The 16,200-nt window shown below is 38.5% G+C and overlaps 2 protein-coding genes across 2 annotated transcripts in view; one reads left to right on the top strand and one right to left on the bottom strand.

Moving 5' to 3' along the window:
* Nucleotides 1–16,200, bottom strand: part of ccser2b (coiled-coil serine-rich protein 2b) — a 91,787-nt gene that overhangs the window by 63,770 nt on the left and 11,817 nt on the right. The window contains exons 2-3 of the mRNA XM_079389121.1: nucleotides 1,741–3,129; nucleotides 749–933 (exon numbers count right to left, since the gene is read on the bottom strand). Coding sequence (XP_079245247.1) covers nucleotides 749–933; nucleotides 1,741–3,094 — 1,539 coding nt within the window. The 5' untranslated portion in view covers nucleotides 3,095–3,129. The remainder of the gene's footprint in view (nucleotides 1–748; nucleotides 934–1,740; nucleotides 3,130–16,200) is intronic.
* LOC306852368 (protein PAT1 homolog 2-like) overlaps nucleotides 11,580–16,200 on the top strand; it is a gene marked incomplete at its 5' end in the record, with an annotated part of 33,303 nt that continues 28,682 nt past the window's right edge. The window contains one exon of the mRNA XM_079389114.1: nucleotides 11,580–11,660. Within this exon, the coding sequence (XP_079245240.1) occupies nucleotides 11,580–11,660 (81 nt within the window). The remainder of the gene's footprint in view (nucleotides 11,661–16,200) is intronic.

Genomic DNA, 16,200 nt, shown 5'->3' with positions numbered 1-16,200 from the left:
ATAAAACCAAATCATGAAAAGTAGTGATAAGAATATGCAAATGTTCATCTCATCTACTAAGTGCCATGTTTACAAAACAAACTCTTTTACAAAATAGATATAGTTACACTAATTAAATGATTTGGAATATGGCTTAAATACTGAAAGATAAATATCATTATAGGTAGAGGTGATTAACAAGCTATCATTGCTATAAAGGAGGATAAAGGCTAACGCTGTAAGCATAAATGCAGAGTCATTCTCTCATATGACTTTGATTTCACCTCACTGTTTACTGACTGCTATGAAGCTTACAATCTGATTATCTGCTTCCAGGAAAAAGACGAATGAATATCAGCAGGAGCCAATTTGGAGTACTCTCAGTATTATGATGCATAATCACAGATGCACATTCAATAGCTCAACCTGACAGCCTTATCCAGCCCGTAGACTCACTTTAACCATACAGAAAAATCAGCAGTGCTGTCAACATTACAATAACTGAGATTTTAAGTGGCAACAATAAAGCACACCAATCCAGAAAAGCTTTGGCAGTGCATTTCAGGATCTTGCAAACAAGACTGTAGAGAGTTGTCTAGGGGACTAATTCTTCACCATAGGGCCAAAGACCACTAAGGGGGACTGCTTAAGGAGTTGTGCAAGCAAGATTAGAAACTAATATTAAAACTTTAAAACAATAATCCACTGGTTATGAAACTGTTTATGAAACAATGTTTGTGTTGTTGTCAGTCAAAGTCTTTGGACTCACCATGCTGTTGAGATCAGAGGCAAAGCTTCCACAGGGGTGTTCAGAGCCTCCCAGTGCCTCCATTCCCTCTTCGTCCCACATGTAAGTCCCTCCAGAGCTGTCTGAGGGTGACAGGTCCAAAGACGATCCATGAGGAAAATCACCTACAGGAGACAACGTATCATGCTCAAAGCAATCTTCACCAGCTGAAAGAAAGACAATAAGCTGAGTTAGAAAGGGAAATAGAGATGTATTTTAAAGTAATATTAGTGACAATATTACATCATTATGCTGCCTTCTAAGGTACCTTGTTTTGGCACAAATCTAAGGTAGCATCAAATATATCCTTTGAGGAAATGCAATACAGCATTACGTGCAATGCTGAGAAGTACCAATTAAAATACACAGTACACAGTATATATGTAAAGTACTTACTGAGAAATCTATTTTAACTATGAAAAAAATGACACACTTCACCTTTCAACACTATATTATTGTATAATTTTACAGTTATTCAAGCTGAAATCACACTGACTTGTGTCTACAAGATAATATAACGTCAACCTGTCATTAGTAAACCCTGACGCCAAGTGCTAAACTCCCATCAAGCCAGGCATAACTGAAATAGTTGTGCACTTATTATTATTATTATTAAAGTAATCTGCAGGCACACACAAAGTCTTTGAGGTCTTTTCCATGAGTTATTCAGTGAGTCTTCAGCAAAAACCATTAACCAAATTAAGCCTGTAAAGAAAAATAAATTTAAGAATATGTTTGAGAACCATTCAATTATTGCATTCATCTTTAGAGATTTCTTAACTTCTTTCTTAAGAAATCCCCAGGACACAAGTAATGAATGAAGGAGGCATACAGTATCACACTCTAAAGGTAGCAGCCAATGTAGGCTGCAGACAGCGAGTCAACGAACTATGGTTTGAACAGTCAAAATGTCAGACATAGAAACAAAAAGTTGTTATTTGGTGTAATGGAAATTGATTGATTCTCAGTCACACCTGTGTGGCCCATCCCTGCCCAGTCAACAGTTTCGGATAAGAAGCTGTGCAGGCTGGTCATAGATGATTCCTCATTGCACTTGCTAATTAGATCGTTGTCATCTTTACACAGTCCGAAGTAGTCTAACCCCTCGTTGAGGACAGGCAGCAGAAGGGCCTCACCTCCATTCCCGAGATTATCAAAGTCATCCATGTACTCTTCACTAGTGTCATTGTCCTCCACAGAGGAGGACGATGATAGCAACATATCCTCCAAAGAGGGGCCCAGACTTCCCTCAGCCTCCTTGGCTTCAATACAAGTCTCATCTGGGGTAGTTTCAATACTTTCAATTTTGCTACTTGGTTCTGAACTGGTTTCTTCTATCTTTGTAGTGTGTTGGACATTTTTACTCAATTCTGCATCTTTTTGGACAGTTCCAAGGAGAACAGGACAGGGATGTTTGGTTAGTGTTGGACGTGTAAGTCTATAACTGAGCACAGAAGGTTTGTTACCTGAAAAGCTGGGCAAAAGGGATTTCTTTATTGCGTTTGTCTGCAAAAGATGACTGCTAGTAGTAACAGCAGGCCTTGGAATTCCATATTTATTTACTTTCTCCTCGGATAATACTGTGTTTTGCTGTATGAGGGGTGATTTAGCCACTGGAGACTGTGCTAATGGTCTGGGAAGTTCTTTAGCAAGCTCTGTAGCTTTGTTAAAGGAGAAGGAACGGGTAATAGGTGGGTTGGTGGGGCATGTTGCCCTCTTGGAGTGGGTGAAACTCTGAGAGCGCACTATGCTGTCTTTAGAGTCAGACTTGATGCTGTCGTTGGACAGGGATAGTTTGCTCTGCAGGGTTCTTTGTTGGGATACATGACCAAAACCGGGCCCTGAGGAGTCACATCGCCCATTACCAACACTTGCTCCATTCTGAGAAGCCATGTGATTATACAGGGTATTCGTTGTTGAGAGGCGTTTGGGAGTAGTCATGCGGGGAAAGGTTTTGCTAGGCAGGGATATGCTCCTGGGGCAATTACTTTGTGAAGTGGAAGCTGCACTTTTAAATTTTACTGCAGCTGCAGGGGAAGGCTTTTTAGTCACCATCACTGGTGTTACACTAGTCACACTAGTCTCCTCATCCAAGCTGTCAGAGTGTTGAACTTTATTTCCAATGTCCTCTTCACACTTTCTCCAATTTAGGGATTGCAGTCGTGTCAAATTATTGTGCCCGAATAGAGGTCCACCTTTAGACTCTGCGAAGGAATCAGGGAGGGCAGATCCTTGGGGAAGGGCGGTCATGGTGGTGCCTGAGGGACGGGACGCAAACTTGGGCAGCCTGGAGACCATGTTGAGCTGTTTGACAGCCTTCCTTTCCATCAGATAGGTTCACCACCATGGATGTGAGGACAGAACTGCAAGAAAGAGAGAAAGAGAGGATAAAATATGAACCAAGCAACTTGCTTGCATGTTGTACACCAGGGGTAGCCAATCCTGTTCCTAGAGATCTACATTTCTGTAAAGTTCAGCTCTATCCCTGAACAAACACCACCAAACCAGCTATTTAAGAACTTTATAAGCACTTGACAATTACAGACAAGTGATCACGGTTGCAATGGAACTCTGCAGGTTAGTACATCTCCAGGAACAGGATTGGGCACCCCTGCAGCACATGGATATGCAGGGTATGCACATGTAATATCACATTAACAGCTGACAGGCCCTTTATTATTATTTTACATGTACATTCTGTTCTACTCAGTGATTTTAAAGACCCAGAAAATATATATAATATTTCACACATATTCAAGTTTGATAAAGTGATGATGCAAATGAGGGCAAATTAAGTTTCATCATATCATAATTTGACAGGGTATAGTGGAGGAGAAGATTCTCTGCAAGAAATCAATTAAATATGGACCTCACAAATAGCTTTTTGCCTTCAGAAGACTTTCAGTCAGAGCATGGTAATCATGGACTACTAGTACTAGTACTGCGTGTGGACAATAACAACCAACAACAGCATTCTGCAAAACATCTCCTTTTGGAAATGCTATCGCAAAAATATTTTTTCAAATGTTCACTTGAACTATGTCGGTAACAATGAAACTTGTAACCTAACAATACTTTTAAGAAATGCACCCCAGTTTAGTTCATGGGGATCTATTTTAACAAGAGTTCTGATCTTACTCAGAAAGACACAAAATGTGCAGAGCAGTGGGCGCCAGGACCAGAATTGAGAACCACCTTATTCCTTGTCCTCAAACTTCCCCTTTTTTGAAGGGACTGACGTCAGGAGCTCAACAATAAAACCATTAAAGGACCATGGTCCTCGAGGCTTTGAAATTACAGGCTAATGATATATAAGGACTTTAAAAAGTGATATTTTTAACAAGAAGACATCATATGAGAGGTCCAACCTTCCAGACAATACTCTGATTAAGATCAGGGAGGTGAAAGCCACGTGTGCGCTTGGATGAAAATTAACCTGATGCAAGGGTACAAAGCATTACACAATCATTACTTTACAAATGTTCTAAAGCCCTATCCGTGTTAATGAATTCACTGGAGGGATAAAGTATGACCAAGTGGAGATAATGCCGTATTGTCAAGAGTTGGCGGATACAAAGTATCTGTATCAGGAGCAATACAGAGCAACATGCCCTGCTGATCCATCAGTACTGGAAGCATGTTATGTTCAAGCCTCTAAAGAATGTGTATAGTTGCAATGAAAAGCCTGAAAACCATTTTGGGTAACACTTTAGAATAATGGTCCGTTGTTAACAAGTAACTATGCAGGAAGTAATAGGTAGTACTACAATAACACTTAACTTAAGAGAAGCAAGATTGACTAAGCAGTAAGTAGTAGCAAATTTAGGAGAAAGGTAGTTCCTTATTAGATATTTGATACTTATTAAATAAAAATATCCTCATTGAGAACTACTTGTGAACTATGACGATTAATAAAGAATAACCAATTAATTAATCACAACAGTAACATCTTAAAAGTGAACAATTACGATTTTTGTGGAAACTAATTTATGATTATGATGTCCCCCTAATAAGTCAGCTACAGGTTGAAATTGACTACTACTCTTACCAAAGGATGGATGTTCTCTGTTTATTTCAAACAAAAACAGAGAATAATAAAAATAATTCATTTAAAAATGTTAATAATTATGAAGTGATTGAATTAGTTAACAATTATGAGCTCTAGTTTGTGTCAGTTCAGTATGCCTCCGACTCCAAAAGACCTACCTTTAGTGACTTTTCTTGAATATTAATGAGGTTCTCTTGACAAAAACAATTCGCATCCTTAATGAAGGCATCGACTGCATTTATATTGTGTTAAGCGCAAAAGTGCATATTCCAGATTACAGAGTCTGGTCAAATATCACTAGTGCCTCTCACAAATGTATGACTGTACACTGTGTGTCAGATTTAAATGTGTTAAATAACTTATTAAATTACTTAGCAATTACTGAGTTATTAAGGTGTTTTTCACTTTAAAATAATGGTCCAGATCACTAGTAGTTCCTGCAAGCTGACAAGGTAACGTTTGAGTAATTAGTGAGGGGTTGATGTATTTTTCACTTCAAAGCTAAAGCGCTACTAAGGAACTACTAGTGATCTGGACCATTATTTTAAATTGAAAAACACGTTAACCCCTCAGTAATTACTCACACATAAATGATTATTATTATTTAGTCATTTAGCAGATGCTTTTATCCAAAGTGACTTACAAATGAGGACAAGAGAAGCAATCAATTGTAGTATTAAAACAACTAAAAACAGATCCAAAACTAAAAAGCTAAAACTTTATAAATACTACCTATACACATTTTAAAAATAAATTAAATAAAAATGACAAATGCATACAACAAAATTTTAAAACTTAACATTTAAATGAAAAAAAGCTAAAAACAATTCAAAATATTAAAGAATTTATAAATGTGTATATTATATATACACATTTATAAATTCTCTCATATATATACACATACATACATATATATATATATATATATATATATATATATATATATATATATATATATATATATATATATATATATATATATATATACACAAATACACACACATACACACACACACACACACTCACCTAAAGGATTATTAGGAACACCATACTAATACTGTGTTTGACCCCCTTTCGCCTTCAGAACTGCCTTAATTCTACGTGGCATTGATTCAACAATGTGCTGAAAGCATTCTTTAGAAATGTTGGCCCATATTGATAGGATAGCATCTTGCAGTTGATGGAGATTTGTGGGATGCACATCCAGGGCACGAAGCTCCCGTTCCACCACATCCCAAAGATGCTCTATTGGGTTGAGATCTGGTGACTGTGGGGGCCATTTTAGTACAGTGAACTCATTGTCATGTTCAAGAAACCAATTTGAAATGATTCGAGCTTTGTGACATGGTGCATTATCCTGCTGGAAGTAGCCATCAGAGGATGGGTACATGGTGGTCATAAAGGGATGGACATGGTCAGAAACAATGCTCAGGTAGGCCGTGGCATTTAAACGATGCCCAATTGGCACTAAGGGGCCTAAAGTGTGCCAAGAAAACATCCCCCACACCATTACACCACCACCACCAGCCTGCACAGTGGTAACAAGGCATGATGGATCCATGTTCTCATTCTGTTTACGCCAAATTCTGACTCTACCATCTGAATGTCTCAACAGAAATCGAGACTCATCAGACCAGGCAACATTTTTCCAGTCTTCAACCGTCCAATTTTGGTGAGCTCGTGCAAATTGTAGCCTCTTTTTCCTATTTGTAGTGGAGATGAGTGGTACCCGGTGGGGTCTTCTGCTGTTATAGCCCATCCGCCTCAAGGTTGTGCATGTTGTGGCTTCAAAAATGCTTTGCTGCATACCTCGGTTGTAACAAGTGGTTATTTCAGTCAAAGTTGCTCTTCTATCAGCTTGAATCAGACGGCCCATTCTCCTCTGACCTCTAGCATCAACAAGGCATTTTCGCCCACAGGACCGCCGCATACTGGATGTTTTTCCCTTTTCACACCATTCTTTGTAAACCCTAGAAATGGTTGTGCGTGAAAATCCCAGTAACTGAGCAGATTGTGAAATACTCAGACTGGCCCGTCTGGCACCAACAACCATGCCACGCTCAAAATTGCTTAAATCACCTTTCTTCCCCATTCTGACATTCAGTTTGGAGTTCAGGAGATTGTCTTGACCAGGACCACACCTCTAAATGCATTGAAGCAACGGCCATGTGATTGGTTGATTAGATAATTTCATTAATGAGAAATTGAACAGGTGTTCCTAATAATCCTTTAGGTGAGTGTATGTATATTATATATATATATATATATATATATATATATATATATATATATATATATATATATATATATATATATATATATAATTTCATTGCCATTTAGTTTGTTGAAGTATTAAAATAACTCAAATTAAATAAAACCAAAACTTAATAAAAGACCTATGACATAATAAATTCAGACATTAAGTAAAATTAAAATCACGACAGTATAGTTTCAGTAATCCTAAGAAATAACACTGCCAAACACATGCTAAAAACAACACCTTACACATAGTAAGAAATGGTTATAAAAACTGAAACCGAAGAGAAACAAGTACTAGTAAGTTCAAGTTCAAGTTCAAGTTGAGCTTTATTGTCATTCCGCTACATGTGGGGACATGCAGTGGAACGAAATGTCGTGTCTCGCAGGACCACGGTGCTACATAAATACAGACATACAACAATGAAGTAAGAAAAAACACTATAAACCTATACACTACTAACAGATTTAACTATAAGTATACTATATATAAGTATTTACCCTATACAAACTAAAAGAATAAAGGATAAAAAATACAACTATACGAATGCTTCACATAAATATTATCCTATACAAACTAAAAAATAGAAGACGAAAAATACAAACTGTACATGTGCAAAGAGAGACATTTGAGTCAGCAGCTGGTTGGGGAACAGTGCAGGATGATTTGTAGTGCAAGAGCATGTAAACATAACATACATATATTGCTGAGTTTTTTGTGAGATTGTGCACACGCAGCAGTGTGTGTAAGTGTCCATAGTGCACCTAGTGTAGAGTGTGAGTGTCCATAGTGCACATAGTGTAAAGTGTAAGTGTCCATAGTGCACATAGTGTAAAGTGTGAGTGTCCATAGTGTAAAGTGTCCATAGTGCACATAGTGTAAAGTGTGAGTGTCCATAGTGTAAAGTGTCCATAGTGCACATAGAGGAGAGTGTCCATAGTGTAAAGAAAAATAAGAATAAAATAAATAAAAAAATATATAAAAGTTCCATACAGTTTTTCTTTGGTGTGGTAAGGTTTGGGGTGGGGGGTGGTCCATGTTCAGGAGGTAGGGGTTTGCATGAGGTTTCAGAGGGGGGCGGGGTGGTTTGAGTTCAGGGCTCTCACAGCCTGGGGGAAAAAGCTGTTGAGCAGTCTGGCGGAGCGGGCTCTGATGCTCCGGTACCGTCTTCCTGATGGTAGGAGCTGGAAGAGACTGTGGGAGGGATGGGTGGAGTCCTTCACGATGCTGTTGGTTTTGCTGGAGCATCGTGTAAGGAAGATGTCCAGGATGGAGGGGAGAGGGGCACCGATGATCTTTGCAGCTGTGTTCACTGTCCGCTGGAGGGTCTTGCGGTCAGCAGCACTGCAGTTCCCGTACCAGACAGTGATGCAGCTGGTCAGCACACTCTCAATGGTGCCTCTGTAGAATGTGGTGAGGATAGGTGGAGGGAGACTTGCTCTTTTCAGCCGGCGGAGAAAGTGTAGGCGCTGTTGTGCCTTTTTGGAGAGTGACATGGTGTTGGTGGTCCAGGTGAGATCCTCTGTGATGTGCACCCCCAGGAATTTAGTGCTGCTGACTCTCTCCACAGTCGAGCTGTCGATGGTCAGTGGGGGGTGGTCAACGGAGTTTCTCCTGAAGTCCATCACAACCTCCTTTGTCTTCTCCACATTGAGGGACAGGTTGTTTGTGCCACACCATTCAGCCAGCTGTGCCACTTCCTCTCTGTAGTGCGTTTCATCGTTGTTGCTGATGAGACCTACCACTGTTGTGTCATCAGCAAACTTGATGATGTGGTTGGAGCTGAACTTGGCAGTGCAGTCGTGGGTCAGCAGTGTGAAGAGCAACGGGCTGAGCACACAGCCTTGTGGGGCACCTGTGCTCAGTGTTGTAGTGCTCGAGGTGTTGTTGCCGACACGGACTGACTGAGGTCTTCCAGTTAGAAAGTCCAGGATCCAGTTACAGAGGGAATTGTTAAGGCCCAGCAGGTTTAGCTTATTTATGAGCTGTTGTGGGATTATTGTGTTGAATGCCGAGCTGAAGTCAATGAACAGCATTCTAACATAGGAGTCTTTATTTTCTAGGTGGGTAAGAGCCAGGTGGAGGGTGGAGGAAATTGCATCGTCCGTAGAGCGGTTTGGACGGTATGCAAACTGGAGCGGGTCAAGTGTGTTGGGGAGGCTGGTTTTGATGTTATGCATGACTAGCTTCTCAAAGCACTTCATCATGATTGGAGTCAGTGCTATGGGACGGTAGTCATTGAGACAGGACACAGGTGATTTCTTTGGTACCGGTATGATTGTTGTGGATTTGAAACACGTGGGGACGACTGCCTGACTCAGCGAGGTGTTGAAGATATCTGTTAGGACATCTGTCAGCTGTGCAGCACAGTCTCTCAGAACACGGCCAGATATGTTGTCAGGACCCGCAGCCTTGCGTGGGTTAATCCTAGATAGGGTCTTCCTTACGTCGGCTGGGGACAGACAGAGCGCCCGGTCGTTGGGAGGTGTGGGCAGTTTTTGTGCAGGTGTGTCATTCTGCATTTCAAACCGTGAATAAAAGTGGTTGAGTGCATCGGGGAGGGATGTGTCCTCATCACAGGCCTGTGGCGGGGGCTTGTAGTCAGTGATGGTCTGAATGGCTTGCCACAGGCTCCGTGTGTCTCTGCTGTCTGTGAAGTGGTTGTTGATTTTTTGGGCATATGACCGTTTTGCTTTTTTGATGCCACAGGACAGATTGGCTCTTGCTGTTTTGAGGGCTGCTTTATCTCCTGATCTGAATGCTTCATCTCTGGTCTTTAGCAGCCCACGAACCTCTGCTGTCATCCATGGCTTCTGGTTTGCACGTGTGGTGATGGTTTTGGTGACTGTCACATCATCAGTGCACTTTTTGATGTAAGCAGTCACAGTTTCAGTGTACTCATTCAGGTCTGTGTGGTTGTTGTAGGTGGCTGCCTCAGTAGTAGGAAAGAGGAGAAATAAAAAGTGATCCTTATATCCTCTGTCGGTGTCCCTGCCCGGTTGAGTTGCACGGTAGAGTCGATGGCCTTCACACGACAACTGGCGCGACCGTTACTGCGGTAAACTAAGCTTTTTTATACCCATCTAACAAAATACTAATTGAATTTAGCTGGACACGCTTTCCTTATTTTCCCACAACAAATGGCCAAGCAAGCGCCGACACTGACAAGATATGCGAGACAGAACGAGACCAAACGCGATATCAGCACATCTCCACAGTTTAATTTAAATAAATTAATAAGTTATTTAACATTTTATATCTGACACATGATGTACAGTCATACATTTGTGTGAGGCATAGTGATATTTTACCAGTAGGTCATTTGGAGTGGGATACATATTGAACTGACATAAAACAGAGTTCATAATTGTGAACTAATTCAATCATGAGCTTGTCAGCATCACTTCCTAATTATTAGCATTTTTAAGTGAATTATTGTTTTTATTATTATTCTCTGTTTTTGATTGAAACAAATAGATAACATCCATCCTTTGGTAAGAGTAGTAGTCACAATTTTAAAATGTAGCCGACTTATTTGGGGGATATCATATTCATAAATTAGCTTCCAGAAAGAACCCAATTGTTCACTTTTAAGATGTTACTGTTGTGAGTAATTAATTGGTTATTCTTTATTAATTAGTCATAGTTCACAAATAGTTCTCAATGAGGAGTTTATTTAATAATTATCACATATCTAATAAGGAACTACCTTTGTCCTAAAATTGTTACTACTTATTGCTTAGTTAATCTTGCTTCTCTATTAGTTAATAGTATTAAGTTAAGTGTTATTGTAGTACTACCTATTGCTTCCTGCATAGTCACTTGTTAACAGCGGACTATTATTCTAAAGTTACTCCATTTTGGATTTTTTGATCTGACATAATCTTACTAAACTAACTACACACAAATAACCAAAGAACTAAGTGAGCCATTGAGTTTAGTAACTTAAAGCATCCTTTAGCAGCAACAAACTCCACCAAATGTTTCCTGTAGCTGCTTATAGGATTTGCACAACATTGAGGATACATTTTGGACCTTTACTCCCTACAAATGTGTTTCAGTTCATCAACATTTTGTCTTCTGGTTATGCAGATTATTCTTTGTATCGTCTAAGCTTCTAATCAAGCAATTAACAGAAAAACAAATCATATTGCTTTACAAAGATCTTCGGGACATACCATGGTAGGTAAAATATCATGGTACTTGAATTTTACAATCATTTATTATAGGAATAATGCTATGAAAAACTTTGAGTTTAGTTTTTTTGGGGTTGCTGAGCAAGCAATTTTATATATGCGGAATTAATAGAGTGCTGCCGTGTGTTATAGAAGCTGCCGGACACAAGGGTAAGTGTAACACACAGTGACTTTATTTGTAGAGATCGTGCAGTGGATGAGTGCGGCTGGTGATGAGAGGCGAGTGTCCGCCTCTAAGAGGTTTGGGATGCCAATGGGGAAGGAACTGAGTGTTGTCTTTGCTCCTTGCTCCTGGAAAGCACAGAGCATCCGATGAGGATCGGGGTGACAGAGAAACTGACCACGGAGAGGAACAATCTGGACACAGGGAGACAACGGGACGGAGAACAGGAGGTAAGTACAACAGGTAAAGGGTAGGAGATTATACTCATCGATCTTGGTATGCAGGAATGGAGTCCACGTTGGAATAACGAGATCGGACACTGAGTGACTGGAGGTGAGTGCTTTTATGTGGTTCTGGGTGATGATGGGGATGGGGTGCAGGTGCGTGTGATTAGAATGCAGGTGACGTGGATCGTGGTAGTTGGCTGGGTGGAGAGCCTGGCCGTGCTGTTACACCGCGATGACTTCATTTTTGTAGGCCAACAAAGAAATTAGAATTGCCCTGGTACCCTTGACAAAAACTAGCAGAATTTTCCCATTGGCTCTTGGATTAAATCGCAGAAAATATGCTGTGACCAACAAAGAAAAAATGCCAGTACTAATGAATTTGCGATCAGAAATTGCCTTTACCTGTTGTACTCTATTAGTTTTAAAATAAAAAAAGTACCAGTTAATAATGAACAGGTTTACACCTATCTTCTTTAACTTATCCATTAACAAATAAGACTGAAGAGTATTAAAATCTGAACTAAAATCAATAAAAAGTATCTCTTATCTATAAGCAAATTGTCATGGGTTAAATTGAAAAATTCCCTCAGTGCTTTCAATAAAGACATGAAATATTTCTCAAAATATTTCATTATACCCGATTAAACATGTAAATAAAACTAAAATCCCTATTCTCAACTCGACAAGTCTTCCTTGGTAAATGGAGTAATCACACCAATTTTTTTCCACAATGCAGAAACCTTTTGTGAATCAAAGCATTGGAAAAGTGTGCACCAGACTGGGCCAAGCTCTTCAGCACAAGCTTTTAGGAGGCAAGAGAAAAATGTCATCCGGTCCTATATATTTTTACTGCATATCTAGAGGAACAACAACTCTACATTAGAGCTGTCTACCTCAAGCGCCATGCCAATATCTATAGAGTCTAAAATGATGATGCGGCTATTCACCACATCCATTAGCCATTACTCCAATATTCAGTGTCATATGATTCTTGAGAAATCATCTAATAATCTGATTTGGTGCTCTAAAACATTTATTAATGTTATTATTAATGTTGAAAACAGTTGTGATGCTTAATATTGTGGAAACTGTGACGCATATACAAAATGTATTTTATATACAAGAAAGAAGTGCCAAGACAGCCTGCAAGAACCCACGTGGCAAGGAATACTGTCATGAGAATTCCAGGAAGTTCTTTTTGATCCTGCTGAGTCACTGAAAAGAGTGAAGCTGGATTCAACTCCACTGGACTGAACAATTAAAGATCTAACAGAATAGTCTATGCACCTTCTTTAGCTATTTAATTACTTGTAAGACACCCATTTGCTTCCCATCACTATTTGCATTTGTACTGTATGTTGTGCTAACTGAGTCAGTGTGTTTGCAGTCAAACAGGCACACCTATGCTTATACATGACACATGAGGTGGTGCAAAAGGATGCAAGCTTGAGAAATCAAATATTGTCTGTAAAACACCAACAATAAAACAAATTTAGACAAAATGACAGACATAGCTGTGACAGATGTGACTCACTGATAAACTGTCAGAAATATGAACAGTGAGGCAAATGGTAAAGAGTTCTGTAACAGTCAACCTTGTCTACCCACACACATCTGTATCATTTACAAGACAAAAATATTACAGGCCTATCCCAGTATGAGTAACTATCGATCTGTGTGTGTGTGTGTGTGTGTGTGTGTGTGTGACTATGAATTGTTAAATAGACATTTTACTTGCATTTAACATGCTTTCTATGCAAATATAATAACTTTTGTACATTTAATTTGATGTGGATACCAAAATGGGACACCTCGTCTGGTAACAGTATCACGATACAATCATCATTCATTATGGTAATTCAAAACTATTTAAATGAATTAAATACCTAAATCCTACTTAAATACAAATAAAATGTACTTTTCATTATTCACAACTAATGAAAGAGTCTAGCATTATGTAACCTCATGTATAATAAAAAAAGAAAAAAAAAAAAAGATTAAACTCAAAAGGTCCCAATAAATGTTTCTACTCTAAATTCCGATGGGATGAGATGCATTAGAAGCAGCATTTGAAAGCAGCATAGCTGATTTACACCTGTGACACACATCAGATGAATTCTGTATTACTGTGGCAAACTGGGATGTTGCTCAGCAACTGTAATTAACCCATTTCTGCTTTACATCCCACCCTTAATAACAAGTTTTTCCTTGACTTGACTTGTTTGAGGCTCAACCCACTCTGTTTTCACATTTCTCCATGTTTCTTTGACACTCTCATGTGTAATGTAAAAAGCATTCTGGCATGCTAATAATTAAAGTGATAATATAAAGGAATATTTAAAAAAAAAAAAAAAAAAAAAAAATCACAAACAACTCAATGAAAAGAAAAAATGTTATTAAGACAACTTATCCTCATGCCTCCTCATGAAATATACTCCAAAAAATGACCTGCAGTTTCCAGCTGTAATAAAGACTTTAGTGGCATAACTGGCATTAAACCACCAATAACCTTTGAACACATTTTGACATTTGCATCAAATATCCAGCTCCACATGTGTGGCTACTCGAACTTAGTAAACTTGCTCAGTAGCTTACCTGGTACAACACGTGCTTCATGAGACTCAGTGCTCAGAGATTAAAGTCACAATAAAATCTTTAATACTTTTAAACAAGCTAAAATTAAATGGTTGCTTCAGAAATTGCTTTTTTTCTTTTTTTTTGGCAAATTTGCTTTTGTTTTCATACTTTAAGCACCACTTTCAGTTTGAATGTGTCACGAAACAATACAATAAACAATGTGATATAATTTTGCTGAAATGTCACTGCAGGACCTGGGTTTGCCATCTTATGATAATAATTAAAAACTAATAATTATAACATACACTATAATAAAAAAGTAAGAAAAAAGGAAAAGGTACAGGTCATTTTCTGCCAGGACATTATGTGTCAGGTTTTGAGGTAAGGGATGAGCAAAGGCAGAATTCAATGGGCATTATTTAAATGATAAAACAAAAACTACCCTGGGGTGAAAACACAACCGGCAGCTAGACTGGGCAGGGCAGGAACAGATAAGGCACACAGGCAACATATGATAAGATTTATTTTTTGCCAACAAGGTCTGCTTTTAGATGTTTAAGTCGATCAATCTTTTATATTTTGATACATGTTCAAATCAATCGTTTTTATACACTTTAAAATATGTTTAATGTTCTATCTTTTACAGTTTGACACATTTGTGTGATTAAAGGCTATTTTCATATATAGAATTTATACATAAAATTTACTACATATTGTAAACATGATACTTAAAAATATTTACAAAGAACATTTTCATTAGAAGATGAAAACTCTGAAAAATTTAACACTGTGAAATGTAATAATCCTAGAGCCCTGCTAAAGTTGCAAACATTGACAAATCATTAGTTTGCATGCTAAACAGAGGGTTGAAGACCCAAGTCACCTTCACAGCATATCTGTCTCCACTGTAATGTCTGAAACAACACTGTAGAAGTCACCATATCTGATGATGCGCACTCTAGCCGCCAAGAAAAAGGAAGTATACATCATCCCACATTCACAAGATCATTATATCATACACACACACACTTAAAATCCACATAATTCCAGAGGCTGTTCATCCCATCATCTTCCAACACTTTTATAATGAAGGCCATTACTCAGCTGATTCATAGAACTACAGAAAAATATAATGCACAGAACTACAGACTATTTATTCATTTATTTATTGGATGGGCGGATGCATAAATTACGACAGAATGTTAATTTTTAGGTGAACTACATTAAGGCAATGCAAAACAAGCATAAAATTATTTGGGGCAAATAAAAAAAATCACTCATTTTCTCTTGCAGCTTATTCAGCACCACAGAAGCATTTCAACGAGCACTATCTATGCTGACTTACCCTAGAACAAATAAACTTCATTGCTTCATTCTCATCACACACCTCTCTGCCCTTAAACGGTTTAGTCCATTGTAGCTGTGGCTGTTGGCAAGAATGTCACCAAATATTCAGAATTGAAAGACCAAATGTCATTCCAATCTGAATATTGGGGGAGAGACTAAATATTAGGGGGATTTACATTGTATATTATAATTTGTAATATTGGATGTTGTAAAATCAGCATGAAATGGAAGTTGCAGCTCACTTAACTAACATATTGTGATGCATTTCTGAGTGAAACCACTTATCGAACAAGAAAATAGATATCTGCAGGCAATTGGATTAACTGCCATCAAAGCTTGCTATTTAAAATAGCACATCCTCTGCGTCACCCACGTATTCTATGCCCATGCATATATATTTATTTAATCAAATCGTAGCATTTGCGATTTGATAATTGAATAAGTAAGCCATTTTGTTATTTTGGTTTTATTCCAATCATTTGGGCAATCCTAAATTCAACTGACATGAATAAGGAAAAAGAGGGAGTGTGCCAAACAAACCATCCAGAGCGTGGAACTTCTTACCATATTAAGAGTCTACCAACGCTAGCTCAAAAGATCTCTTTTTGCCACCAATTTA

The sequence above is a fragment of the Barbus barbus genome (assembly GCF_936440315.1).
Source record: "Barbus barbus genome assembly, chromosome: 32".
NCBI classification, from domain to species: Eukaryota; Metazoa; Chordata; class Actinopteri; order Cypriniformes; family Cyprinidae; genus Barbus; species Barbus barbus.
Note: the sequence above shows the minus strand (reverse complement) of the source record. Positions and strands in the feature narration are given on the sequence as shown.